At 34.8% G+C, this 27,101-nt stretch overlaps 6 protein-coding genes across 9 annotated transcripts; 2 read left to right on the plus strand and 4 right to left on the minus strand.

Annotated features, from left to right (window-relative positions):
• Nucleotides 1-12: 12 nt before the first annotated feature.
• On the minus strand, nucleotides 13-1,884 carry Nse1 (SMC5-SMC6 complex component Non-SMC element 1). The gene is made up of 6 exons (XM_076787878.1): nucleotides 1,214-1,884; nucleotides 982-1,123; nucleotides 729-924; nucleotides 543-656; nucleotides 346-469; nucleotides 13-268 (listed from the first exon to the last, which is right to left on the minus strand). Exons 1-6 carry the CDS (start codon nucleotides 1,311-1,313, stop codon nucleotides 177-179), a joined length of 768 nt encoding a protein of 255 aa, XP_076643993.1. The 5' UTR covers nucleotides 1,314-1,884; the 3' UTR covers nucleotides 13-176.
• Nucleotides 1,885-2,210: 326 nt separating this feature from the next.
• Nucleotides 2,211-6,646, plus strand: Camki (Calcium/calmodulin-dependent protein kinase I). The gene is made up of 8 exons (XM_076787874.1): nucleotides 2,211-3,047; nucleotides 4,026-4,160; nucleotides 4,244-4,318; nucleotides 4,393-4,655; nucleotides 4,757-4,897; nucleotides 5,390-5,516; nucleotides 6,136-6,223; nucleotides 6,317-6,646. Exons 1-8 carry the CDS (start codon nucleotides 2,947-2,949, stop codon nucleotides 6,503-6,505), a joined length of 1,119 nt encoding a protein of 372 aa, XP_076643989.1. The 5' UTR covers nucleotides 2,211-2,946; the 3' UTR covers nucleotides 6,506-6,646.
• A 799-nt stretch (nucleotides 6,647-7,445) lies between these two features.
• On the minus strand, nucleotides 7,446-14,447 carry Sh3px1 (sorting nexin 33-like protein SH3PX1). 2 transcript variants are annotated; one of them, XM_076787872.1, is made up of 6 exons: nucleotides 13,998-14,447; nucleotides 13,642-13,831; nucleotides 13,099-13,562; nucleotides 12,536-13,016; nucleotides 12,321-12,451; nucleotides 7,446-12,255 (listed from the first exon to the last, which is right to left on the minus strand). In XM_076787872.1, the coding sequence occupies exons 1-6, from the start codon at nucleotides 14,013-14,015 to the stop codon at nucleotides 12,004-12,006; spliced, it is 1,536 nt and encodes a 511-aa protein (XP_076643987.1). In that variant the 5' UTR covers nucleotides 14,016-14,447; the 3' UTR covers nucleotides 7,446-12,003. The 2 variants fall into 2 exon arrangements, with proteins under 2 accessions (XP_076643987.1, XP_076643986.1); XM_076787871.1 differs by having other exon boundaries at nucleotides 12,321-13,016; nucleotides 13,998-14,445.
• A 251-nt stretch (nucleotides 14,448-14,698) lies between these two features.
• On the minus strand, nucleotides 14,699-16,238 carry Eif3h (eukaryotic translation initiation factor 3 subunit h). The gene is made up of 2 exons (XM_076787868.1): nucleotides 15,729-16,238; nucleotides 14,699-15,653 (listed from the first exon to the last, which is right to left on the minus strand). The coding sequence occupies exons 1-2, from the start codon at nucleotides 15,989-15,991 to the stop codon at nucleotides 14,906-14,908; spliced, it is 1,011 nt and encodes a 336-aa protein (XP_076643983.1). The 5' UTR covers nucleotides 15,992-16,238; the 3' UTR covers nucleotides 14,699-14,905.
• Nucleotides 16,239-16,560: 322 nt separating this feature from the next.
• On the plus strand, nucleotides 16,561-22,135 carry LOC143354109 (uncharacterized). 2 transcript variants are annotated; one of them, XM_076787869.1, is made up of 8 exons: nucleotides 16,561-16,872; nucleotides 17,064-17,149; nucleotides 17,228-19,402; nucleotides 19,485-19,647; nucleotides 19,726-19,886; nucleotides 19,952-20,165; nucleotides 20,238-21,089; nucleotides 21,158-22,135. In XM_076787869.1, the coding sequence occupies exons 2-8, from the start codon at nucleotides 17,066-17,068 to the stop codon at nucleotides 21,814-21,816; spliced, it is 4,308 nt and encodes a 1,435-aa protein (XP_076643984.1). In that variant the 5' UTR covers nucleotides 16,561-16,872; nucleotides 17,064-17,065; the 3' UTR covers nucleotides 21,817-22,135. The 2 variants fall into 2 exon arrangements, with proteins under 2 accessions (XP_076643984.1, XP_076643985.1); XM_076787870.1 differs by having other exon boundaries at nucleotides 16,561-17,149; nucleotides 21,158-21,522; nucleotides 21,608-21,801.
• A 70-nt stretch (nucleotides 22,136-22,205) lies between these two features.
• On the minus strand, nucleotides 22,206-26,157 carry LOC143354115 (uncharacterized). 2 transcript variants are annotated; one of them, XM_076787879.1, is made up of 2 exons: nucleotides 25,392-26,157; nucleotides 22,206-24,814 (listed from the first exon to the last, which is right to left on the minus strand). In XM_076787879.1, exons 1-2 carry the CDS (start codon nucleotides 25,756-25,758, stop codon nucleotides 23,325-23,327), a joined length of 1,857 nt encoding a protein of 618 aa, XP_076643994.1. In that variant the 5' UTR covers nucleotides 25,759-26,157; the 3' UTR covers nucleotides 22,206-23,324. The 2 variants fall into 2 exon arrangements, with proteins under 2 accessions (XP_076643994.1, XP_076643995.1); XM_076787880.1 differs by lacking the exon at nucleotides 25,392-26,157 and adding an exon at nucleotides 25,099-25,187.
• Nucleotides 26,158-27,101: the final 944 nt, after the last annotated feature.

Genomic DNA, 27,101 nt, shown 5'->3' on the forward strand with positions numbered 1-27,101 from the left:
GACTACTATATATGGCGTAAAATAATTTATTTAAAAATATTCTTTTTGCAATGTTATTGGGAATGTCTAAGAGGTTTGTAATTAACATTGTTATTGTCATTAGGAACTGATTAGGAAATTCAGTTGTGAATTATAGATTTTTCGGAACTATTAAATAACTGTCGGTAAATAATGTATTAACTATTCCTGTTTCTCAAGTACTTCTTGGTGGATCTCTGCGACATGCTCGCGTCTTTGTCCGACAATGTTGCAAAATTATCTGTTGTACCTGTACAAGACAATTAACAGAAATCAATTGCAACGATATATTGAATTAACAATTCATGACAAATAAAAATATGTTACCACAGAAGTCGATGTTTGGCAATACTGAATGGCAAGTGGGACAAGTAACAGAATTGTGAACTGTTGCATATCGCTTCAAACAGTGTAAATGTAATAAACTTTGGCAACTATTACATCTTTCACCCTATAGAAAATAAAGAAGGTTTTAGCTCTAAGTTTAGTTACACGATTGTACACAACTGTTAACAAAAACTTACATGAAAAATTACTTGCTTACAAAGACAACAAATACTTAAATTACCCTCGTAGGTAGCTCTAAAATATGGCATTAATTCTGTTATACTTCTTACGCCCATATAATAATTACCATACTGTAAATAAAACATAAACACAGCATAAACAAAGAAATGATACAAAAATGTTATTTCTTATGTAGTCATTACCTGGTAAGCTAACCATTTTCTGTTAACTATGGCATTTAAAAATTCTTCCGCTTCTCCTTTCGACATCTTAACATCCGGCAAAGAACATAAATTAAGGCATACTGTACTTTGAATGAACCCATCGCTCGATGTTATGATTTCAGAAAATATGTTCCGTAATAAAGCCAATTGTACTTTTGAAAATTCGTCTTGGAACCTAAAGTAATTAGTAGTTAAAATAGACATTAACATCGAGATAATATATATCATATACCTGGTTACTTCATCGAGCAGTGTGCTTATAAAAATCCAATACAATTGACCTGTAATTTCGCATTGACATCTTTTGATTAACATGTTTAATGGTTGTAGCTGCTCGTTTATCTGATTTATTACCAACGATACGTTATCATTATCTAAAATACATAATTCCATTTACATATACGTTATCGGGTGTATTTTACGAGTATCTAAATTAAACTAATTGAAAAATAACACTGGCTTACCAAATAATTTAATAACCAAATCTTTCGCCTCATTTTCATCTAAAAGACCTTTGTGTACGATTGTCTGTAAAAGTATTTTGTGCTTTTGCGTATAAACCATCTTTTCGTATTGTTATGATTACTCCAGCTGTTGATATTCATCAAGTGCATATATGTGTATATGTATGTACTTTTCGGCAGCTATGCAGTGTTTAGATTGCAGCATAATTGCCGCATAAAGGACGCTTCTCATTTATACGATTTCGCAAACAGAATTCTAAGCCCGACATGCTTTTTATTGAACTTCAAAGTTGTTAGTATGCAATTTTGAACACAACAAACAAATTTTTGCAAAGTTTGCGCGTAAAAATAAGCCATCAACGTTTACAAATAATTTGGAAACGCGTTCCCGTTTCAATGTTCTCATCTTCCGACAGGAGTTTTGCCTGCAATGCACTCTATAGCGATGTTGACACGATTCTGGAAAGAGTTTGAGAACCTCTGCTGCGGCGTACTTCCACCGCATTATTATCGACAGATGAAAGTTATATAGATTCAAATATTGCAGTATCCAGCAGTATCGTGAGAAAAATTGGGGAGTGACGAAATCAAACCGCATCGCCGATATATATACATATACCCACATATTTACTATTTACGAATTAATAGACTTCGGTCATACGGTCAATAAAATGTCTTATGACAGTAAAAAGAGTATGCAGTTAATTAAAGAATAGGCGAATAACGGCGTGAACCTAAGAAGAAAGATTCCATTCACGATCTTCTTACGTTTATTTATTAATTATATCGTTATCTCCGAGTATACGTGCATAATTATCGAAACGAGCATACTGCAGTATGTATTCGCCGAACTTCGAGGCGCGGGAAAATTTGAATGACAACAATAAGGGTCTTCCCTGCATATATATATAGTTAATCCCGCAGGTCTGTTAAATAACAAGCGAGAATACCGCATAAGTTTGAGATCCTCTATCGGTGAGTTTGCGAATCACATCGGTAGATTCGCCATAAAAATATGATCCGTCCGTGAATTAAGATATATTTATTGGAAACGATAAAAGGGAATGCGGTTATACGATAAAGCAGGGTAGACGGAACATAGAACCAGCATACATACACGTACAAGTACATGTATACGTGGGAGGTATCTGGTTGTATAGTCTCTCGGTCTCGGGTGTACAGCAAGGGCGCGAGGCCGCGACCCTGAGCCCGATACAGGCGACGCGGAATAGAGCGTTTCGGTAGCGAAATAGTGCGCGGATCGAGTACGTGTCAAACACGGTCCACGAATACGAATACGAATACGAATACGAATACGAATACGAATACGAATACGAGTACGAGTACGAATACGAATAAGCGAAGAAGCGAAGAAGCAAAGTGGAGCATCGTGCAAGCAAGTGAACACACGGGTGTGCGTTATCGTTTACGTGCGTAAAGGTCGAGAGTTCATGATCATTCGGCAACTGACAAACGATGATCTTACGAGGCGTTTGACGACCGTCTTTCCCCTCTTCGTTCCTCACTGACGAATGATCGGAGCCTAGAACTGTAGAACCACCGCGGCGGACCTGCGGACCAGGAACTGAAAGTTCAGCCAATTTTCGTAACGTGAGCAGATAACCTGTCTGTGTCAGCTCAGCAGTCGGCAGCTTGTGCGATCAACGAAATACGTGAAGGTAGTCGGACCAGCAGCCGAACCGTGAAATACTGCGGTAGCAGATAGACCGAGAATGCCGCTTTTTGGTAAAAAGGACCCGAGTAAGAAGATTAAAAAAGATGAAAAATCCCCGTCCGTTGAGACCAAATACGTCCTGAAGGAGATGCTCGGAACGTATGTACATATTTTGCATATAGATACCACGATAGAATTTTCGATCACTCCTCGCAACAAATAAAATTCAATCGCACGGAAATATTTTCTAGGATTATACAGTAAAGTCAACCACCATTTATAGCACAAATTTGTGTGCAATACTGTTAACATTTTATATCTATATATATGTGCACATATTATTCGATACATGTACAATATATTATATCGCATATAAACGTACATCGACCATCCGAAACTTATGCCAATGATATAAATAATTCCAAGTCCTTTTCAACGTTCGCATTTTTCCGAAAATAATTTCCTCCGCTGCTTTAATTAAGTCTAGCTTCAGTTAAATATTATTTTTTTAATATCTTGATATTTTCTAACAGCTTAGCTACCGATTTTTCATATGGAGAAAAGAGAAAGTGCCATATTAACATCATTCAAGATTCCTGGCAGTAGAATGTTTCACATATGTATACATATATATTTAATGGCATGAGCGATATCAATGTTTTAATACTGCTGTACTAAACACTGATAATGTGCTATTTGTGGTAATTAATAAGAGAATGTAGATTTTCTATTTGCCATTTAATTGTTCATATTAGGGTTACCATAAAAATATGTGTTCATTCACAAATTTGCTGTATATCGGTATTCGTTTATCAAAATATGCTAAAACTAATTACATACAGACAGTCATTAAGCAAATAGTCTGGGAATGAATACACGACATATTGCAGTTAATGAGCAATTAGAAATAATTGCATAAGTACACTTGCATCGAAATGCGGTGTGCTAGCTTATTATAATTGATTCATGTGCTGTTGGTCCTTTCAACTACCTTTGCATCCATTATTTAAAATTAAAAACATTTATACATTTTATAAAAATTAAAGATATTTCACATTCTACGAAAGAAAAAGTTTTGCGAGTATTAAGACAAAAAACATTTGTTTGTAATTTTATTAGTACAACTTTATATTTTAGGGGTGCATTTTCTGAAGTACGCCTGGCAGAAAGTAAGGAGAAGCCTGGCCAAATGTTTGCAGTGAAGATTATCGACAAGAAAGCATTGAAAGGAAAAGAAGATTCTTTAGAAAATGAAATCAAAGTGTTAAGAAGGTAAAATATTTCACCGGCTATACAACTCTTTTATGTGAAAACATAACATGAAAATAATTTATCGTATTATTTCCTTATTACAGGCTAACACATCCAAATATTGTTCAGCTACTGGAAACGTTCGAGGACAAGCAAAAGTTTTATTTAATTATGGAATTGTAAGTAGTAATTTTGGTTGTATTTGTTGGAAAGCCACTTTGGTATAAACTTGAAAATTCTTGTATTTCTGTAGGGTCACGGGTGGAGAACTTTTCGATAGGATCGTCGAGAAAGGATCCTACACGGAAAAGGACGCGTCGGGATTAATAAGGCAAATCCTCGAAGCTGTGGACTATATGCATGAACAGGGTGTCGTACATAGAGATCTAAAACCTGAGAACCTTTTGTACTATAGTCCAGACGAAGAAAGTAAGATTATGATTAGTGACTTTGGTCTATCGAAAATGGAAGATTCTGGTATTATGGAGACTGCATGTGGTACTCCAGGATATGTTGGTAAGCTCGTAAATAGTATTTACAAAACAATAGTAATACATATTATATGCATATACATTATAGGGCAAACAATAGAAAAATAAATCTATTTGTTTCTACAGCTCCAGAAGTCTTAGCGCAGAAACCGTATGGCAAAGCCGTCGATGTGTGGAGCATAGGAGTTATTTCTTACATACTATTATGTGGCTACCCACCGTTTTACGACGAGAACGATGCTGTCTTATTTGCACAAATTATAAAAGGTAATGCGATCATGTTCAGGAGGAAATTTATGGCATTTGGAAGGACTATACTTTCACTTCGATTTAGTTACTACTTTTAGGATCGACAGTACACGCAGCAGTACATTAACTTGAAATTTTCATTTTTAAGGTATTATTCTAGTTTTTGTATGCTGCTGTATACACGCTAGTGTAGTAAGTAAATGATAATCTGTGTTCGACCGTATTTCTTTTTCTAAAACCTGTGCTAGTTCTTAATTCTGAAAAAAAAAAGAAACGGGAAAAGAGGGAAAAAGAATACGAAAAATTTCGGTTTTGCTATTGTATCGCTGTGTAATTTCAAAGTAATAATTATCATGAAGATTTCAACACGAGTACAGGTCGATGTTTTTCTTATGCAAAGTATGAAGCTAACAGTATTTCTTCCAAATAAATTGTTTCATTTAAACGAAATATTTTATAATTACAAAAAATCGTCTACTCTATAGCAAAGAGCTAACCAGACTGTTATAGGTGAATTTGAATTTGATTCGCCGTTCTGGAACGATATCAGTGATTCTGCAAAGGATTTCATTCAGAAGCTGATATGCGTCAATGTCGAGGAACGCTATAGTTGCAAGCAAGCCCTTGCACATCCCTGGTAAGATTTCAAAAATATTTCACGTAATTTGTCATTTGAAGTTACATTTTTGTTTTTCTCTATATGAATATATATAATAATACAGTTATACAGACAAGTTAGCATCATTTTATAAAAGCTTCATGAATATTCTTAGCTCTGAACACTTCGAAAGTCCTATTTTCAAATTCAAGCGATAAAGATATTACAGGAACAGAATTGTGTTTAATAATAAAGTAAATATCTGGAATTCAGTAAGTAAAAAGATTACATTTATCTTGTCATCCATTAACTTAACACATTCTAAGAATACTTATATTCCCAGATGTACACAATAATGGACAGTGTTTACATACCGATGATAAAATTACCGTTATCCCCCTGCATAAAAATGATAAAATATCCTCGAGTGAACAAAAGACTTTCATTCCTTAACACGAACAAAAAGAATCAACAAACGAATCCGCTTAACACGTTTACTGCTGGCCGCATGTTTCTTCAACACATTGACTGTTATATGAATTTTGTGTTTCACACAGCAATAAACGTGTTGATAGGAGAGCATATTCTATAACATGTATCGTTTGATATAGTATGTATGTTTATTCTGATGTGGAAATTGTGGAATGAATTTTTCCAGGATATCCGGCAACGCGGCTAGCAATAAAAATATCCATGGTACTGTATCGGAACAACTTAAAAAGAATTTCGCCAAAACTCGGTGGAAGGTTAGTATGTTTGAACGATTATCTGGTTGCTGATTGTATGTGTTTGCCCGCTAGGCTCCGTAGGAAAGTCTTCCTCATCTCTCATGGTTGCAGCAAGCCTATCACGCAACCACGGTTATACGTCAAATGAAACGACTGGCGCTCAACAGCGGCCAGCAACAAGAGGGATCAGGATCAACAGGCCCCTCCAGCGGCAACCTCACGCCATACCCAGATCAATCGCAATCCAACAACCCCAGTCACCAAGCCAGATCACTGGAGTCTCAGAGCAACCTGAATTGAAGCAAACAGTTGAGCCATCGTTGCCCGTATCAAGCTTGGTGACCACGAATCCTATTCCCATTCCCATTCCCATTCCCACTCCCACTTCCATTCCCATTACGACCGCCCCAAACTCACCACTATACGTACGCAACAAACGCTTCAAGCTGTGGGGTAGCACACGCACCGCTCTGTCTACTCTGTTCCAAACGAATATGTCGTATCTTAGAAAACAACGGAAATACAAAAAAAGCTGAGTCACGCTGCGAACCGTTTTCGCAAATTACGAGACACTTATCCGAGGAGAAGCCGTTGGACATGGCGTTCTTTTTCACCCTCTAGCCAATGCTACTTCGATTTTGGCAGAGGTTTGTATAGAATTTCAGCTAATCTGCTTTTTAATCGGTGGTTCTCCTGTGACACGGTCTACCACCATCTATGTACAATACCAATACAGACCTATGTAACGGCCCGCGCGATATAAGGCGATGTTCCGAGTATTTTTCATTTTGCTGGTTGGCTCTATTCGGATACTCGTAAATAGAGGTTTCACTGTGTTGAAAATATACTATATTGTGTATATAATCTATATATACATCACATTACATTACATCAAAACAATAGATTCAAAATACTTGTAGCCATCGATAGAGGTTTTCGTGATGATCTGTTAATAATGTTGATTTGATCGAGTAAGATACAACGTTAGTCGCGTGTTCAAATTATGTTTACACTTTACACACACAGAATGTGTGGGATTTCATGACACTTATCAAGAACTTATCTTGCTGGGTCAAATCTAAGCGAATATGTATAAACAAGGAGAAGGACTAAATGTAAAACAGTACAACGACAAGTTTTTATCTTTTATAAAGTTTGGAATAACGGATAGTGGCTGTTTAGACGATTTTTTGCAAGGTAATAGTCTTATTATATCCTGGCAAATATGTTTGAAACTTCGTGAGTACAGCTTCTTGCCCGATACATCTAGAGAGCATACGGTCCGATGGAATGTAGCACTTTTTGAGGTAGCATTTTGATAGGTACTAAAGAAAAAAGAAAAGACATAATTAGCCAGAATGCTATTCGTGAAACAGAATCGCTCCTACCTATTGCTGCTAGGTGAGATCCTGCTGCACGGAATCGTGTTGCGAATCTCTATAAGATCTGATTTCTATTATCGTTAATTGTTCTTATATTTCGTTGATAATCAATACGTGTAATATATTTTAGTTTGATTTTATACCACAGATGAACACAAGTGTTTATACCAAGACATGTACAGTGCATTGCATTACGAAATGTACATTCTGTGCGTAGTATACTCTTTTCGTTATATAGTGATATTACTACACGTCTAAGAATCTTAAACCGGATCTGTTGGACTACATTTAATGTGTATACATGACGTATATATTGTTGTACTGATACTTTTTAACAATACGTTGCACTAAGAATTTCAGCAAGCGTGTACATAATATATCTATACACGATATTCTATATCCCATTTGTCGGTTTGCAAGATGCAAATATAAAAAGCAAATTACATATACATACAGTTTCAAATTTTCCATTACTACATGATCTCTTGAGAGCGATCGCACGACAAGTATCTTTACCAAATCAATGTTCCTTGTTTTCTTCTTTTTTTTTTTTATTGTTTCACGTATATACTTATACTTGTTTCGAAATCGAACTTTTGCTCGACTCTTGAACGATAGGAAAAATAAAATAGGAAGGAGAAAAAGAAAACATGAAAGATAAATTGTAAAGCACAAACTTGATGTTTGAATAGTTAAGCCATTCATCGTCTATGTCCGATTATACTTTGCGAAAAGGGTGTACACCATTAATAATGTACACATTTTTTTATGTAAATGTGTAATTAAACACCATCAATACATTGTGAAAATACAACTATTTTTGTATTTAATACTTCTTTATATAATATCAAAAATTATCATATAGAGTGATGTCATCGCATAAGTTGCAAAAGTTGATATACCATGATAGCTGTTTATATTTGTATCTTATTGCGATGTCGAAGTACATTGAACGCGATACGACAAGTACTTTAAACTAAACGCTTGGGGGAATATACTTTATTACACAGTGGCAACTTTATTTTTTTATAAATGATTGCAGTCGAGTGCAATAATACCGTGATCTTGTGATAAATAATGTTGTTATGGTTACATTCGATACCGCATCCATATTAATGTTAACGATGAATGTTAAGAATTTTAATTGACACGGAGCAGTCCTTTTAATTGAACTGTGTACAATGATTTTTTGGAATAATCGACGTTAGCGTTTTGGAGTATTTTTACATAAATTTAAAAGCTTCGTTATACGAGTGAACAAGGAAGAAAACGATCTATAATGTAGCGTGTAAAATTGTATCTAAAACGGAAAACAGTTCGATGTTTTTCGTGTCCTTTGAAACGTGCTTTTAAATAAATTTACATCGTATATAATCAATTGAAATGAAATCATAATATTCTATTTACTAACGTAAAACAAGAATTATTGCTGTTTATCGAGCGGGCACACATTTTACTATAAACTATTACTACTACTACTACCACTACTCTACTTCTACTACTACTACTACCACTACTCTACTACTACTACTATTACTACTACTACTCTACTACTATCTCTTCTCCTTAACTTTTAAAGCTATAACTATAAATATGATAGTAACTTTGGACACTATCACATTAGACATCCGTCCGTATACCGGGCACTATTCGTATAGCAGACAAAGTGTGAACAAAGTTGAAGGAACTCATTAAACGCTGTAAAATAATTTTCAGATCGATAATAATTTTATTAATTATAAGGTAGCTAATTATATTATTCTTGAAACGAGTGTTACATAAATTTAGCGCAAGAACATACGTACACACACATATATATATATGAAGAATAAGATAAAAGCAGCGATGATCGTTCATTCTTTTATCGAAATGCTTTCGTATCAAAATTATAATACTTAAATTCAAATTAATAAGACGTCGTTTTTAAAGTGCCTTGGATGACACGATGGTGGAACAGTAAGAAGAAATATATACATAAATGGAAAATATTTTTAATAAAAATTGCATTTAGATTACTCCCTCGAAATTACTCAGCCGCTTGGTGCTATTTTGTTCTGTCGAGAAACTCTCTGTCATACTTTCCACTTTCTCTTATACATAATAATGCACTTCAAAATTCTATCTTGATTTAAGAAACAATATTAAATAAATCTTTTCAAATTACCAACATCGTGTTATCTAATAAGAGTTCGTTACGAATAACATGTTTTATGCTGACGTTTGCGCGCTAGTAATGAGCTTATTATTTTGAAATTCTAAAACAAAAACAGAATAGCTTCGATTTTGGAAAGTTTTCCTCCCCGAAAAATGAAGTGGAAAAAGACCGCGCCACACGAATAAACATATCGGCAGGAACATTACAAATGTGATGTAAAAATAAGCTGATTTTAAATAGGAATGAATATGTCTTGTAACCAGAGTCTTATTTGAAAAAACAATATATAAAAATGCCAGACTGATAGAGTGTGTATGAGAGTGAAAGAGGAAGAGTATGAAAGAATTCTAGAGAAAGAGAGAGAGAGAGAGAAGGAGAGAAAATGCTAGGAGAATGTACTGTTGATTAAACAAACTTTCAATTGTTGCCTATATATTTGCCTATACTCCAATATATTTATTAACAGGAACAAACTTCTTCCTATTGTACTTCTCTGATTGCATAAAATTTGTAATTGTTATGCTTGAATTTATGCATGTGGAGATATAAGTATCGAATGTCTCATTGTTAAATTGTACATGTTAAGAAAAGACTTTCTAGTGCTTCTAGAAAGTTAACGACACAATCTACCATCACACCTATGACGAGGGATATTAGTAGTCAGGATAAACTTGATCTAGTTTACAGTGCCAATGTATCCGAATTCATTGAAAAAAAGAAGAAACTGGTAAAAATTACTAGTTCGAAGTTTCTATAAAAAAAAATACTTGTTCACAAAGCTGGCTTGTGATTACGAGAATTATTAAAACTAGACATCATTCACTCAACTTTCAAGTTTAACAAATTTTTATCAATTTCTTGATTGTGGTGCTACATCATGGAATGTTGATGAATATAAAAAACATAAATATATGTGTATGCAGCTGATGTTTTCTTTTTTTGTTTGTTACATTTATCACACAGTTATGTTTTGTTACAATCTGTAAAAAGAACATAAAAGACTCCCTTTTGAAAGAGAAAAGAAAAACATGCTTGATGAAAATGATGATGAGAATAATGATATCTCTTACAAAATTATCTATGTTTGCGCTTAAAATTAAGTTGCCGTTTTTATTTAAATCACTTTCACAGTATTAGTAATTAAATGCCTTAATTTATAATTCTTAATTGATAGCTTGTAGTTACAATAATTTTACTTCATCTTTGTTTTTAAACATAAATTCGGCGATTAATCAAAGCATCGTAACTGTTTACATTATATATTCTATACACATTGTACTTATTACACATGTAATTGATTTTATGTTCAGTGAAGCCATTACTATTATAGTATTCATCCTATAATTTGTCATACTACGGTACAATAGTGTTATATACAAATGCTTATTAAAATATTATGTACCAACATATTTTTAACTGTAATATACGAGGAACTAATAAAATTGACAGACACTTTACGTTCATTATAGAATGCATGTAATATAAATTCTTACTGTGTGCTTTTGTTAATTCAGATTTAGTTGTTAACGCTAATACTAATGTATAATAATTTACCGATGTACTATATGTAAAATTAAACTTACGTTTCAAGCATATGTTAATATCACGTAACAAAGCATATCGTTGATATTGTGTGTATATAATTGTATTATAACAAAGATTTCGCGATTAAAATTAATGTAGAAAATTCATCTATACGGTGGATGTTTAAATTTCTAAAAGTAGCAACCACAGAAGATTAATATTAATATTGACACGTAATATATTACTATACATCCTTAATAATACGTATTCTTTGAAAACTGCAATCTATCTTTTCTGGTCCAGTTGAATAGGATTTTGTTTATTAATTAGTGTGACAATACTCGCGTATAAAACTGAATTAGACATGAGAAAACACTATAAATAGAAAATATACGAGATGTATATGTATATGTGCATACGTGCATAACCGTTATGTATACGGGCATATGTATGTATGCATATACGATGTGACTTTTTGGTACATCTAAAAAGAAAAGCTGTTGAATCCTTAGAATTCAACTTGCATAATTCTTCATCAAATAGATCTTATCAGTGATCGAACATAATGTACATAAAAATGTATCCACAAATATTGAATCACGTGCACGATTCAGTACGTCCTTACTTTATACAATTCACGCTCTTTAAAGCAATGTTCGTGTTTCAATGTTATAAATTCATAATGCGAACGGTATTCTCGAGCAAATCTTTCCTGTATCGTGTAATAGACATGAAATTCAGCTTTCATATGCATGTAACGCTTCTCGTAATTTATCGACAATTTTCTGATAAAACGTAATTTGCTCCGTCAAATGTGTTTTCATGGCCTGAGTTATGTGTATCTCTTGCTCTGTCTGAAAATGCGCTTCTTCGGCGAGAAGTGCCCTTGCTATTATATCCGTTCGATGAGAAAGGTCTCGTAATTTCTGGGGTTCCATTTTGTGTTCGCTTACTAGTTTTTCACAGTCTTTCCTCTTTTGAACAGCACTCTGCAAAAGTAAACGATCAGTCGATTAAAATTTACTGTTGAAAATTGTACATCCCTTTTATTTACCTTGTGTATACTGATTACGTCTGGGAAACTACTGATAATTCCTCTATAAATATGAAATTTATCTGCCAGTGGTTCCCAATCAAACTTCGATTGTTCTTCATATAACTTGCCTATATCGTTATAAGCTTCGCCTGTTACTTTCAACGCGTTAGTCAGATTTCCTGGACAGTTATCATCGACATCCAGCGCAAGGCTCAGAGAAATAAAAGACTGACCGATTTTCTGAAATTCTCTTTTATAGAGATGTTGATTCTTTTTTGCTTGATCGACAGCCATAGCCATGAAATTTTTCACTACAGGATCTAGACAGCTTATGAATCTACTGTAACCATCTGTCTGTATTTCTACTTTGATAGCATCCAATGGAGTTTCAGGGCATTGAATGGCATGATAGTAATTGTCGCCTAATAATTCGTCTTTCTCTGCTTGCCTCTTGCCAGCTTTCCATCTTTTCTCGTCTGTACAAGTTATAAAGTGTTCCCAAACACGGCTACGCGCTAACACAGGATGTCTACAGACGTAATCAACGAATTCCTGCAATTGCGAACGTCGATGTTCTATAAAATGTCCTTCGTATCTTCCCGATATTTGCTTATCAGGCAATGGTGGAATGGGGATGAAACAATACTTCTCCTCTAAACGTTCGTGGAGCCAATCGAAGTGTTTGTATCTTCTTGAAACTTGAATGTTGTTAAACTATCATAGAAAACTAACGTTAGTTCCACATATATTAAATAATTCAGAAATAGGAAGAGCAAAGCAGAATGCATTTAAATACCGTAGGTGTGAGTTGATAGACTATAAAACTTTTAAGACCCTTCAGTTTGGATTCCTTTTTAGGAGATGTGACCACGCAACTATAGGATTCCCCTCTCTCAGACCATCTATATTGTCCACCTTCTAGTTCCTCGATATATACTTTCTCGCTATCAGGAACATTCATTATTCTCATTCCTAATAAAAAACCATCCTCTCCCGATTTTATTAAAGTAGAAAACTTATTGTTTTTCTTTGGTACGTTGGGTATAGGCCTCTCAGGTATTGCGAAATTCATGGCTTGCATAGAAAATGCATCGCTGTAATCACTGGTGCTATGTTCTTGCGCTATTTGTATATTATGTTGTGATTGTTGTTGTTGTTGTTGAGGAGGAACATAGGCCTGTGTTTGACCAACCTCTGAATCATCATCCCAATCGTCATCCCAAAAATCACCAGAACTTTGTTGAGATGACGTCATTGCACCTACAGCATTTGATTGGCGTAATAGTTATAAATAATGCGCTTAAAACGAAGAATTCTACTACATGTAAATTGATATTACTCGATGCAGGTGTTGTAGCCTCTACCACTTGAACGTAGGCTGCTGGGAATAGCCCACATTTTCCACTTTGATTGAAACCTTCGCACCATCCATCCCCTACGTTGTCCCTCATGACAGTCAATAGTTCTCCTGCCACGATGGACAATTCTGCTGTTCCTGGTTCTCCAGTGAAGTTGTACAGTGCCCTTACCTAAACGAAAAAATCCAGAAATCAGATACGAGAATTTCAAAGTAAAAAATGCAAAGGATTATATTTCGACTGCCACATGAAAGAGTGAGTCATAACATGTTGATCAAACATTACAATGGATCGACGAACCGCGATAAATTTCAATATCCTAGACGGGTTTACATACCTGGTGACCCTCCATCATAGATACATGCAGCAACAGTTCTTCGAGATACCGACCGCCAACACGATAGAGTTTTGTCTCCCTAATTCAAACAGTTTAATTGCACCCGGTCACATACTTACACCAATCTGCTCAACCGTATGACTGACATTTACGTATTTGTGTATGGACGTGTGTGCGACTCTGTGTCACATAAATGGAAATTTCAAACAACTGTACAGCTACTGCCTGTGGCGCGTAACACGCTTTCGTGATTTCGAGAAATTATGCGTCTTACGAACGAATTATATCACCAGAAATGTTTTATAACGATCTGTATGTTTCGAAGATAGTAAAAGAGAAACTGTACAGACGTATCCGGAAAATTTGAAGATTATTATACGCTGTTCGAGGTTAAACGCGAAAGCACAGGGGGCTCGAAATCACGATCCGTCACTGAACCTTGGATCCGCCTTTGTGAATTAATCGCGTTGAACTTTTACTCGAGTCTGTACAACCTAACTCACCGAAATGAGTAAATGTCTGATTTGATTACAAATATTAAGAGAAAAATGTCATCAAATCATCGATATGTTCTCGATAATCAAATGACTCAATAATGAATCACAATGTGTCACAATATTAATCAATATAACATTGCTCAATAGCAATCGGTTTCTGATCGTGAATTACATTTTTATCAAGGTGAAAAAAATATACTGCGTTATTTTATCTTTCTTTATTACTTACGGATACTTGAAAAAATTACTTCAATAAATTAGCAAAATCAAGTTACAAAGCAAATAAATATATTTATATCAAATGTTTGATGGGAAAACAAGATTTGTGTACACTGTTTTATTGAAAAATTGTATTATTTTTCGGTCGCTTTTTTGTTGTTAATGTTACAGATATTCAAATTATAGTCACATTCAATTAGAAGATTTTGACTCCTTTGCATTTTGAAGACTTTGAGTAATATACAACTTTGCTAAGCTCTGAGCACAGAATTGAGAAATGTGCTCGCTGTACGTATTAATTTGGCCAGCCACGATCATTGGATTAAGCCTGGGAGGAACAGGCAAAGGTCTCATTAATTTGTTGATATCATCGTCTGGTAATGGAGGCTCATCTTTAGCAGCCCTAGCTGCATTTTCTTGGGCTCTCTTAGCCAACAATCTATTCTTTTCTTGTTGTTGACGAACAACCAACTGTTGATACCTATTGAATTTCATAGCTTCCTGATTTAATTCGTCTACACGGTCCATCAGACAACGTAACTGATTTTCTAGAACCGTAGCTGTCCCTAGATCCAAGTATTTAGTACCTTCCTCTTCGGGAACCATTTCTTCAAGTTCAGACATCATTATGTTCGTCAAATTACTGTTTTTTATTACCACTGGTATTTCAATGAACAAATTCTCGTAACCAATTTTTAAAGTACGCAGGGCTTCCGGTGTAAATTCTCCTTCTTTGTACATTTGAATAGCTTGAGGAGTAAGTCTGTAAGCTTTTAAGGTCAGAAAACCTCTGGCTGACTTGGCTGTATCGTATATAAGAACCACTGATTCCTCTATTGAAGTTTGGTAATGATACTGCGACTCGAGCAACGAAACATTTAAGAAGTTTCCAACATCCGCGCTCTGGTACCAACCGACATGAAAGTGATCAACATTTACCCTGTAAAAATATACATTTAATTTTTTGATATGTAAGGACATGTATTGTTACCATATTATTTTAACGTTGATTTACCATCTGAGACGTCGCATCATCGCAAGCTGGTACTCTTCTTCATCCATAATTTCATCGTTTTTAGGAAAAGGAAAACAATTTGTGATCTCGAGACGGTGTTTGACTACCAAACCGAGAAGAGCACCTTGAGCAACATCCATGTTGCTTAAAGATTCTTCGTGACAATGCTTCACCATTTTCATAACAACTAGCCCATCGCATTGAACATAATCTATTCGCGGTTCCGATTCGGGAATTCTTCTTGTCTGCGTTCTTGAGTTCATTTTTTCAATGAAAAATAGCTACAATACTGATTGCGAATTGCGGTTAGCTTTCTGTCAAGCAGGTTAGGAATGGAAAGAAAAGCTTATCCTTTTCACAGCATGGTAAAGCATAAGTTGATTCTATGTATAGATAGTTAACACACGCTACCACAGAGCACTTTTACAGAAATGAAATTTCAGTGGACAATTTCCAGCGCGCATGCGCTTGTAAGTAGGTCTCATACAAATTAGCCTGTTGCGTGATCACACGAACGTACTTATACAGGGCGTCCCAAAAATGTTATGTTTCCTTGAAAGAGGTGATTCCTGAGGTCATTTGAAGTCACTTTTTCCTGTGTGAAAATTTTCTTCGCAGCTTTATTAACACGGGGGCTGACAGTCTTTATAAATATCTCATTGGTGGCGTGAGGAAACGAGTTGTATTTGTTTGAAACACGAAACCCCATATGGTGATTGGTCTACTCCTATACCTCGTCTGTGGTTTGAGCGTTTTTCCGCTGCGTGTATTAGCGCTGTATGAATATTTGAACGGAGCAAATGATTCTTGCCAATGTTTCCATTGCATCTTATGGAACAATCGACAAGAGTTATTTTCACTTAGAGAAAAACTAATATTTCAATGCTTTCGTATTGTGTTTTTTAAATTTTTATGTGATCAAACTAAACCTGGAGAAATTGAGTTTATGATAGATGAATTGTGCTTTGGAAATAATTACAATGCCACACTCAAAAAGCGAAAATAACGATTGACCACTCCACGGAACCCTAAGAGTGCTCGAAACAATATTCTATACGTTTCGATTGGAATTTCAAAAAATTATGAACAACTACTTTTCCTTTCATTCCTGAATCGTTTACTGAATTCGCCACTTTTTATTACGGTACTTGGGATTTATAGTTATCAATTAAGATTTAAAATCTTCTGTTTCAAACATAACGTACTTATATATAGACTTCATAACACATATTGTATTGTACATTTCTGCCGCGCAAATGTGAAATGATCTTCAGAAAGGTTGAACAGTGTACATAGATACATTATTCGTTAAAAAACTTTAATATTTATTTCAAGTAATGACTAGTATTGAAGAGAAAATTAAAAAATGGATTTTATTGATTCAAGCAGAAAAACTGAACGAAGTAATAGAAGGCATACAGGTCAGTTGTATTCATCTAAATCAATTTCAAATACTCTTTTATAATATATTTACTACTTATTTTGAAATACTTTTTCAGATAAGCATTTGTCCAGACCGAACTAATAATGTTAACAAACATATTTTTAAATTGTTGTTATATTTGTCGCACACTGCAGACAAATGCAGAAAACAGAACTGTGCTATTGGCATGGAGATTTACAGATTGACTTGTTTGTTATGTCAAATTCTGACTGAGATACCTGACCACAATAAATTTGCTTCCAGCTTGTTTCACATAGTTCGATGTTTATTAACTGTAAATATGTACAAGGAAGCATCCGAAGTATGTTGTTTTCTAAGCACAGAAGCTCTAGGCTCTTCTGATTCCAGTGTAAGCGATATACTAGTAAAGATAGCTAATTTATGGCACATTGCTGTCAATAATGCATTTAATCTGTTACAAAGAGATACTTGCAATACTAAATATTATTATGAACTGAAAGAGATTGTGAAACATGAATTAAAAATAACACAAATAATGTATAAAACATATACGAAACACTTACTTATGAAGATAAGTTCATATCTAGACAAAATAGCATTAATAAGTGAAGCGTCAAATGTTTGTTTTATAGAATTTTATACATTTGTGATCGCATACTTGAGGCAAACTAAAGTATTTTTAGAGGAAGACGAAAAACACGTTATATTTCGTCACATGCTTCACATATTGAGCAAAATCATGTGTGAAAATCTTAATGAACAAGGGCTGAATTTTGCAATACAGATTTTGGATAATTTAAGCAGTCATTTCAAAATGGCTTTGAGAGGAGACAAAGAGTGTTACAAGTGCTACGAACTGTTTGAATTATTCTGCTTAGCAGTTGTAAAACCGATTGACCATATGGTAGAAAGTAATGTCAACAACATTCATGGTTTCTGCAACAATTACGAAAGAGTTATAAGGAAATACGGCTACATAGGATCCGTTAAATGGATTACATTCAGTATTGTACAAATTCTAGAGCCATTATTTATATATTGGGAAGCATGTTTAAAAAGAGGAAAGAAACCATTTTTAAAAAATGGTATACTATTAGAGATCATGAACGTGATTGTTTCTACAAGTGAATACTTTATTCATCAGACATCCAACAAATGTAAATCCTGCCAAAGTAAAGAATGTATGGTGAGAAGAGACATATACAATGCAGTAGTGATAAAAACGAGATGCATCAATTTTATCAGCAAGCTCTCCACAAACGATTTATCGAAAGACATCTACAGATTTGCGCAAAAATTTTTGGAGCAGAATGTAGCACATATTTATGAAATGAAAGAGTTTAAGTGCATGTGCTGGTCACAATTGTGGTCCACGAACGGTGCTTTGATTTATAATTTAAGCATAATGGCAGAATGTTTCTACCAGGAAAATGTATCGCTGCTTTCTTTGTTATGCACATCTATCGTACAGTTTGAAAGTATTCAAAAGAAATCTATGTATATTAATCTTCAGTATCCCATATGTTCCACATTGCATAGACTGTCTTCTCTTCATTATAATCATGCTATGTACAGAGAAGCTATGACTGCATCAGCATTAAATGCTTTATTAAGTTATAATGATCCTGACTCGAAAGCTTTTCGCATGTGGGCAAATATTAAACATAAATCCATAAATAATAAGAATATAATGGAAATGACCATACTATCCTGTTTGAAGTCAGATAGGACAGTGATAGAGGAATTAGGGTTGTTCATTGAATTGTCCCAGTACAATCTCATTGAAATATGTTTAAGAGAGGCAAGAAACTTACAAGAAGCAAAAGTGAATCTTTCAGGCGCCATCCGTAAAGTTCTGGACGAAATGTTAATGCTAAAAGCAACTCCAGTGCAGTATGCTCGTGTTGTTCAAATGTTAGCGTATCATTTGCTACATTTTGATCACAGCGAAAACACTGTAGACTGCCTGAAGCAAGCTATTTCCAATTTAAAACAGATAGAGTCGAGTAATTATGTTTTGTGCTTACAAGCCAATTTGGAATTTTATATCTTTGTCACAAAGTTGTATATTGCCAATAAGAAAACCCAAATAGAAATGGAAAATACGAAATTTGCTCTGTATGCACCGAGAATGTCAGAAATCGAAGAAAATGACACCCGTGATGTGGTACCAGCTTATACTATGATAAATATTAAAGAAGGTTCCAAAATGATGATGTATTTAGAGACACCATTGAAGAAATGGAATAAATGCATCAAACAAAATGTTGTAAGTGTAAATGCTGTAAAATTAAATTTATTTCATTTTCAAGCGCTGCTTTATGAATTTACTTTTTACTTATAATTGATAGGAAGAAATTGTTAAAGGCAATGAACAACTGATAATACTTCACACATTAATAATTGCCGGTGAATATGCACATTTATATCGTTATGAGAAACACGAGATAAATATATGGAAACTTGCATATAAGGTGGCTTCAGAATTACAAGACGATCGAGCAATCATTTATGGTACGACTATTTTCTTTACAATTAGTCGCAGAAATGAAAGATATATAGAATTGTAATTAAACTTTCCTTCTTTATTAGTGACCGGTAGAAGCATTTCGTCAAGATACATTAATCAGAACTGGATTACAACAGCCAAGAAACTCGCCAACAAGTTTAAAGACACCAAGGATGCAGAAATGATCTACGCAATCGCCGTTTTTTGGATAAGTTTATCAGACTTCTACTTTGAACGCAATATGGTTGGTCAATTATTTATAAGTTTTTACTAGTCGTACAAATATTTTATAGAAATTTTTGTTATTAGCGCGATGAAGCTAAGAAGTTACTAGATGAATCTAGGAAACTGCCAGGAGTCTCTTTCCTTTCTAACATAGCTGTATACTTGTACAGCTTGGACAGGCTTTTGTATAATTGTTCATTGTATAAAGAAGATATCAAGCACGAGGAGTATACACGTTATATAGTCGAAACTTTGTATACCTTAGTTAATTTAAATGAAGAGTTGTCTACAAAAAAATGTAAGCATTTACTTCATGAATTTAATAATTCATGTCTTTTTTCAATTAATAGAATTATATTTTTGTTGTCAGGGAAATCTCAAGACAAGCATCTCTTTAGCTATGACATACTCCTGTCTGCGACAATTAACTTGTCCTTACGAATGAACAGTTTACTGTCATTCCGAGAAATTGGTGCCCATTTAGTACGGCGATTGAAGACAGCACAATCTTTGGGAGCTACTATGAGAGTTGCAGAAGTATTAAAATCTCTCTGTTACATCGACTTGTCACGTTCACAATTACACGATTGTGAAATAAAGTTACAGGGACTGGAGCACATCTTAAATATTGAAACGTTTAAAGCGTCTATGAGTAGGAAGCCGATGAAAGTGATTACGGAAAGTGTATCGACTCCGATTCGAGTCATAGAGCATGTTAGAGATATTCCACAGAATGATACATCACCGGCTCTAAGAAACAAATGTTTCGATCTTCCTGAGTTCATGCGCCATCAGGATTGTAGTTGTTACATGTGTCAAAATTTATCATACAATTATTTAATATTTGCAAGCACTCATATCAGGGCCCAGTTGTACGCGCTTCAAAACAATTTTGAAGGGTCGTTACAGCATTTTACAGGCGCGTTTAAGATAAAAAAGAAATTAATGAAAAAAGAAAAACACATGCTCGAAGACGAAACTGAACACTTTTCTTGGCAAGAACGTCTCTACAGTACAGATTATATTCTTCTGTTAATCAACTTCTATGTCTTCTCGAAAAACTATCTGAAAATAAGACACGATAGAAGTATGAATATTCTTCTGTCGGCAATTCAGTTATGCGACATATACAAACTCACAGGTCATCCGGTTTACATGTCGGCTAAAGAATTGTTGTTCGATTACAGTTTCCAAAAGATAATTGATAAGATAGACTATTCAAGTACGTATTTCTTAAAAATATATTACTATTGAATTCACACGACTAATAATTATTATTATTTGTTATAGCATTTACAGTCCCTGACACCTCAAACATCGACATGTCGAAATACGTGGAAAAATCAAAAACTGATGACACTATTTGCGTTACACCTACTATTAACAATATTCGAACGAAAAAACCTACTACTTTCAAACGAATCCGAAATCCCCCTCTTTTAAAACTTAGTAAAGTTAGTATGAACTTCAGCGACGACGAAGACAACATTTCTTCACCGAAATCTGAATATCGGAGGACAAGGTCCCGTAGCAAATTAACAAGAAGAAAGATTTTCACTGAAGAATATTCGGACAATCTGAATAAAACAAAAGAAGAAATGAATGAAACGCGAAGATCTAGTTCGCAAGAGTTGTCCAAGCAACAAGAAGAAAATGTTAATAACGTTTCTATGAAAGACGTGGTAAATAAAGTGGCATCATTGGTACCCGGCGTTTCAGAATATTTGTATAATTTTACAGATGAGTTGGAGGAACCTGCGACAAGTAGTAACATTCAAAAATTAATCAAGAAAATAGAAGCCCTTAAAATAAACGCGATTTCGCAAAGAGCTACTAGAAGTACAAGACATTCGAAACAAATCACTACGATCGATTCTACTAAAATCGACGAAGTAATAGCATTGTTTAAAGACTTGAAAACCAACGAGCGAAAGGATAACAATGTTTAATAAAAAATTAAATAATATCTAACCAAAGGAGAACGAACAAGGAGGACAGCGTCGAGAGATTGGAGGAAAATAATTTGTGTTAACCAGTACAGTGAAATAGAAAATTTAAAGAAAATACCAGGTCACGAATTACAAAAAAATCCGTGAAACAAAATACAGAAACGCATAAACGAAAATCAAAATAGTAATAATTTTAATATTGTAAGTGTAATGAAACTGCCAAAACTGTACTTTTAATGAAGAATTTAGGAAAAATATTATGTATAAATATATATTTTGTAAAGAACTGAAATTTATTTTTAATAAAACCAATATCAAAAGTCAATAGAATTCATTTCGCTTCCCTTAGTACTCGAGGAATAGGCAGTAAGAGTCGATAAATGTTAATTTTGTAGAATTTTAGAAAATATTTATTAAAATATTTCACATATATACATATTCAGTAAAAAATCGGAGTTAAAATTACTTAAAGATTACAAATGAAGGTCGCCACTCTATTCTACCCATTACTTTCTTTATACCTACAGCTATATTTTTATAAATAATAACCATATTTGTTCCAATTAAATACTTTACAAACTTTAATATTTTTCGAAAACAAATTTTCTTTGTTAATTTCGTTTGTTACCATTCTAAGTATCACACAAATTTTTAACTGTTATATAGTATGGCCGATACTAATAAATAAATTTTTGCATTATTACCTAGAAGGATAAGTGATTTATTTAATGTGTTTTTTAACCGTGTAGAGTGGAAGCTCAATCGTAGAAAATTGTATAATAACGCCTTGATCATAGGTTACATCGCTTATTACACAAAGTATTTGATTTCTTGGAATTTAAATAATATTCATATATCTGCAAAATTACCATTATCACATGAAGCATATAAAAATTAACGAGATATCGATATCATTATTTTTTATATGTTTGAATAATGAACAATACAATTTTCTATAATGATTGATAATATTCATTATCAAGGAAAGTTAAAAGCAATCATGAAATATTGTTATATTTCCGTGTTACATAAGGGAATATTAAGAATCTTGGAAAGTAGAATGTTTACGGAATATTAGGGAGTAGTGACAATTTCCAAAGTTTCATATAATCGCCTTTCAAAGTGAATAGTAATTAATATAATAGAAATAATATGGACTGTTAAAAAAAATTCTTTACATTTATCTCCAACAAATAGATAAAATGACAATTTGAAAATGTTCACTACTCTTAATATTTATATGAAGACAGTAGTATGTAGTTTTGTAGCAAAATGCAAATAAAAGATACATATAGTAGATTGTAAACAATAACGTAATTAGAAACTGATACAAAAAAATCTATTCAATTGTGCAAGAAGAAAAATAGAGATAAGTCTAACCAATGAATTTCTTTTGTTTGATTAATACATGATTAACTGCATTTTGGCAATAAATGCATGTTTATTTGTTTTTTCTCTGCCATACAAAAATAACACAAATGAGAATTGTAATAGCCATTGATCACAGTCTATAAGTGGGTATAATTCAGCTCAGAATTCTTAGAGCAATCGTCCTTGTTCTGTTTTAAGCTCACAGCTCTCGTCTTTTCCTGATTTTTAGCTAATTCCATCAAAGCTAATGCACCCAACCATTTCTGACTGTCTTCAGGAATTGGTAACGTTATAAGATTATTTTCCTGTTTAACAACAACTACTTTTGTTGTCTTAAACTCGACTGGAATTACTTTCGACGTATTATCTTTATTATTATTATTGTTATTATTACTATTAATGTTATTATTATTATTATTGTTATTGTTATTATTGCTGGAACTTCCAGCTAACATTAAAACAGTCGGTCTCATTATATTCTCGCTAACACGAGATTGCAGGAAGGTATCCTGCTTAACTATCTCTTTTTGAGCAAAACTTTTAACTTTTATGTGAGCTTGATTCGACAAAGACTTAGAATTCTCTTTAACTACCTCGTTATCCCATTCGTATTGAGACACAGGTTGACTAACATTGCTTTTAATTTGGTGTGTGTTATTTGAAAAATCATTGATACTACTCTGAGAATCCCAAGCAGCTTGCGTCAATGTGGTCGGTGTCTCAAGTGCATAGATATGTTCTTCCTTTACAGATTTTGTCAGAGATTCGTTATTACCATTAGTTATGTCCCATGATCCTACATGAGACTTCATATAGGCTGGATCCGGCTCTGATTTTGCAAGTTCAATTTCCTTGCATGCGTTCAAGCAAGACGCGTCGGTAACGTTAGGAAAACTATCGGTCGGTGCGTTCCAATGTATCTGACTATCGCTAGTTTTGAACGAAGCAGTCACAGATACGCTAACAGGCTTACTATCCCAATTTAAAGGTTTTGCTAGCTGCTGTTCCAGACAAGCTTCTCGTAGCCACCTTTTCTTTGGTTGAAGTCTGTCCAGGGGTCTCCTCAGCGGGGTGATCGCCAACTTGGTAGATATTTCCTCGTCCTCAGATGTTTGCAGTATATTACATGTTTCTGCTGGGTCTTCGTCCTGACTATCTTCCTGACTATCTTGACTTTCCTCACAATATAATCTTTGATTAGAAGCCTTACAATCTAAGTTCTCCTGTTCACCTGTTGCATCCATCATCAGGCCCTTTCTGGACTTGACTCTTCTGTGATTTTCAGAACTACTCTTCCAGGTTTTCTTCTTGCGTTCATTCTTACTCGTGGGTGTTCTATCCTCTCTCTCTCTGGACATCTTGTAACGTTCCAGCCATCTCGTAACATCGTGAGGTAAATCTGTATTTTCGGATACAGGCTTCAAAACAAAATCATCCGAACGAGTTAGTGTAGCGTAAGGATGATCTGGGCAATGTCTGTTCGCATGCGTAAATCTCATTTCACAGCCTGGTTCTGTACACAAGAATGGCTTTTCTCCTGTGTGCAATCTTTGATGAGTTTTCAATTGCCCCGACTGGGTGAAAGCTTTTGTGCATCCTGGGTAATCACATGGATACGGACGTTCTCCTGAAAAGAAAATTATTTTCATTCAAGACCGTAATTTAAAAACATTTCCTTGAAAACTCTGTTTAAGAACATTCTTTTCGGACAATTGTGAGCACATATTAAAAATAATTATTCACAAGTAATTCCAACTACGAAGAATTTGACAATTTGACGGAAAGGACCGTGTATCGTTTCATTCGTTTCAAACAAAGACTCGATCGAATCGATATTTAAAGAAAAAAAAAAAAAAAGAATACGCCTATTTACAACGGAGAAATAATGATCATTTCCGTAACGACGCGCACTAATGAACAAGAACACGTAGCACGGCTTCATTTAGCTATAGATTATTCGTAATTTCCACGAGTAAGCCATTTAACTATTTAAAGCACGCATGATGGCGATTGGCGGGACGCGTGAGAGTGCATGAAGCTTGCTGTTCTGCGCGAACCTCGTTGCAATCGTACAGCTGTACGCATCGTTGTAGAGATATATAAGGATTTTCCTCACAGAAAGTTTGAACGAAACAGCGCGTACAGTTCGGTGGGCGAAAGAAAAGTCAGGATAACAACGTAAAACCAACAGAGCCGAAGCATACCTGTGTGGGTACGCAGGTGTGCTTGGAGGCTTTTCTCTCGTGGGAAGACTCGGTTGCAATAGGTGCACTTTATACTGCTCGGCGAGGTGCTTCCCTGCATCATCAGGTTCGAGAGAGCATCTGCTCGAGGCCGTCCACGGCGATGACTTTCGGAACCTCCGGAACGTGACCGTGATCCCGTCCGCGCGGTTACCACGTTATGCTCCCGATATTCAGGCGAGGAGCAAGAGCTGCCCGGGCTTAGGTTCACATTTCTTGCCTCTTCGCCCCAGTTCCATGGATAAAGCATGGTATCGCACATCGGCGGGCTGCACGGCAACGCTTCCGTCAAAGGGCGCGACTCGCGCTTCGGCGTGTGCAATTCCATGTTGAGTTTCTTACTTCACCGCGCAGCTTGCCGGTCACCTTACAAAATCAACGTTACCACCAACCACCTAATCTCTGTGCTCACACTTTCTCTCTCTCTCTCTTTCTCTCTAGCGTGCGTTTGCGCGCTTCCTCTCTCTCTCTCCGCTACCCTTCGTGTGCCGCGTGCAACTGGTAAACCGCCAAAACGAATCTGTCCGGCGCGATATACGATACGCGTGCGTGACTATGGCGGCTGCGACCAATAACACCTTGAATTATTCGTTGATTCTCGCAGAAAGAAAACAATAAAAATTCAGCAACAAATGTCTCTCCTTAACACAACATCAACAACGTAATCACGTTTCCATCCGCTTGTTGTATCGTTGGCATCGTCGTAACGACTGCTTCTACACGCGGCTTCTGATCGATGCGCGCGCATCCCTTCCTCGTGGTAGCTCGACCAATCACGAGCTCCCGGTTAAAGGAACTTGTGCTGTGTGAAGTTAACTTTTGTAATTGCGTTGTTTGTGTGAGCACATCCATGTACAATACAATGTATTTAATTTTTATACAATGAGATTCGAAATTGTTTCTCTATCCTTATTTATGTATTAATAAATTGTTAAATTTTAGCTAAGAAGTTCAGTATCCTTCAGCTAGCTTTGTTCGCAAAAGTTATAAAACATTCACGTTGTATTCTAATTTCTCGATCATTTTGAACAAATCATTTTAAACGATCATTTGTAACAAGTACATGTATCGTTTTCAGTTGGTGAGCTCATAATTAATCAATTATCTTTTATCACATGTTGACGAAGTTCAAAATTGATGTTTCATGGACATGAGAATGCGGCATAACGATTGTTTCGATGGGCTTATTCACAATAAACTTCACGAACGATTTAGTTACTGAAAAGTATATGTATTTTATATTTATAAGTGATTACCGGTGACGCTTTTATGTTTATTTGTCACCGGTATATCGTTCAAAAACTTACAAGACTTGGAAAAATCTTTGCGCTTTCTTTCGTGTGGTACAACACATGCAGGATTTTATACTAATGACTGCAAATGTTTGAGAGTATTATTATAATTTGTACCTTTAACGAATAATTTGACCGCGTAACGCGTGATACGCAATTAAGCACGAGATGTTGTAGGAAAGTAACTTTGATACATGTCTTTCAAATGTATTTTTTCGCGGTACGAAGATGTATGAAATACACTCGATTCGCGGGCTGCATAAAATTTTGCAAATTAATGTTGAAATCTGTTAATTTTTACTACCCTTATAAATACTGTATAATAAGAGATAAATCGAAATTAACGTATGCTCGTTGCATTAACATTACTGCAGAACAT

This window comes from Halictus rubicundus, chromosome 5 (genome assembly GCF_050948215.1).
Source record: "Halictus rubicundus isolate RS-2024b chromosome 5, iyHalRubi1_principal, whole genome shotgun sequence".
Classification (NCBI taxonomy): Eukaryota; Metazoa; Arthropoda; class Insecta; order Hymenoptera; family Halictidae; genus Halictus; species Halictus rubicundus.

Excerpts from the sequence above, each read along its gene's own strand:
- Nse1 (XM_076787878.1), bottom strand. The coding sequence starts at position 1,313 with ATGGTTTATACGCAAAAGCACAAAATACTTTTACAGACAATCGTACAC. Across the intron at positions 1,124-1,213 it reads TTTGGTTATTAAATTATTTG|ATAATGATAACGTATCGTTG; the intron begins GTAAGCCAGTGT and ends TATGTATTTTAG. Across the intron at positions 657-728 it reads GAAAATGGTTAGCTTACCAG|TATGGTAATTATTATATGGG; the intron begins GTAATGACTACA and ends TTTTATTTACAG.
- Camki (XM_076787874.1), top strand. The coding sequence starts at position 2,947 with ATGCCGCTTTTTGGTAAAAAGGACCCGAGTAAGAAGATTAAAAAAGAT. Across the intron at positions 4,161-4,243 it reads GAAATCAAAGTGTTAAGAAG|GCTAACACATCCAAATATTG; the intron begins GTAAAATATTTC and ends TCCTTATTACAG. Across the intron at positions 5,517-6,135 it reads CAAGCCCTTGCACATCCCTG|GATATCCGGCAACGCGGCTA; the intron begins GTAAGATTTCAA and ends GAATTTTTCCAG.
- Sh3px1 (XM_076787871.1), bottom strand. Across the intron at positions 13,563-13,641 it reads GGCTACAACACCTGCATCGA|GTGCAATGACGTCATCTCAA; the intron begins GTAATATCAATT and ends CAAATGCTGTAG. Across the intron at positions 13,017-13,098 it reads TCTATCAACTCACACCTACG|TTTAACAACATTCAAGTTTC; the intron begins GTATTTAAATGC and ends TTTCTATGATAG.
- Eif3h (XM_076787868.1), bottom strand. The coding sequence starts at position 15,991 with ATGAACTCAAGAACGCAGACAAGAAGAATTCCCGAATCGGAACCGCGA. Across the intron at positions 15,654-15,728 it reads ATGATGCGACGTCTCAGATG|GGTAAATGTTGATCACTTTC; the intron begins GTAAATCAACGT and ends ATATTTTTACAG.
- LOC143354109 (XM_076787869.1), top strand. The coding sequence starts at position 17,066 with ATGACTAGTATTGAAGAGAAAATTAAAAAATGGATTTTATTGATTCAA. Across the intron at positions 19,403-19,484 it reads AATGCATCAAACAAAATGTT|GAAGAAATTGTTAAAGGCAA; the intron begins GTAAGTGTAAAT and ends TATAATTGATAG. Across the intron at positions 21,090-21,157 it reads TGATAAGATAGACTATTCAA|CATTTACAGTCCCTGACACC; the intron begins GTACGTATTTCT and ends TATTTGTTATAG.
- LOC143354115 (XM_076787879.1), bottom strand. The coding sequence starts at position 25,758 with ATGGAATTGCACACGCCGAAGCGCGAGTCGCGCCCTTTGACGGAAGCG. Across the intron at positions 24,815-25,391 it reads ACACCTGCGTACCCACACAG|GAGAACGTCCGTATCCATGT; the intron begins GTATGCTTCGGC and ends TTTTCTTTTCAG.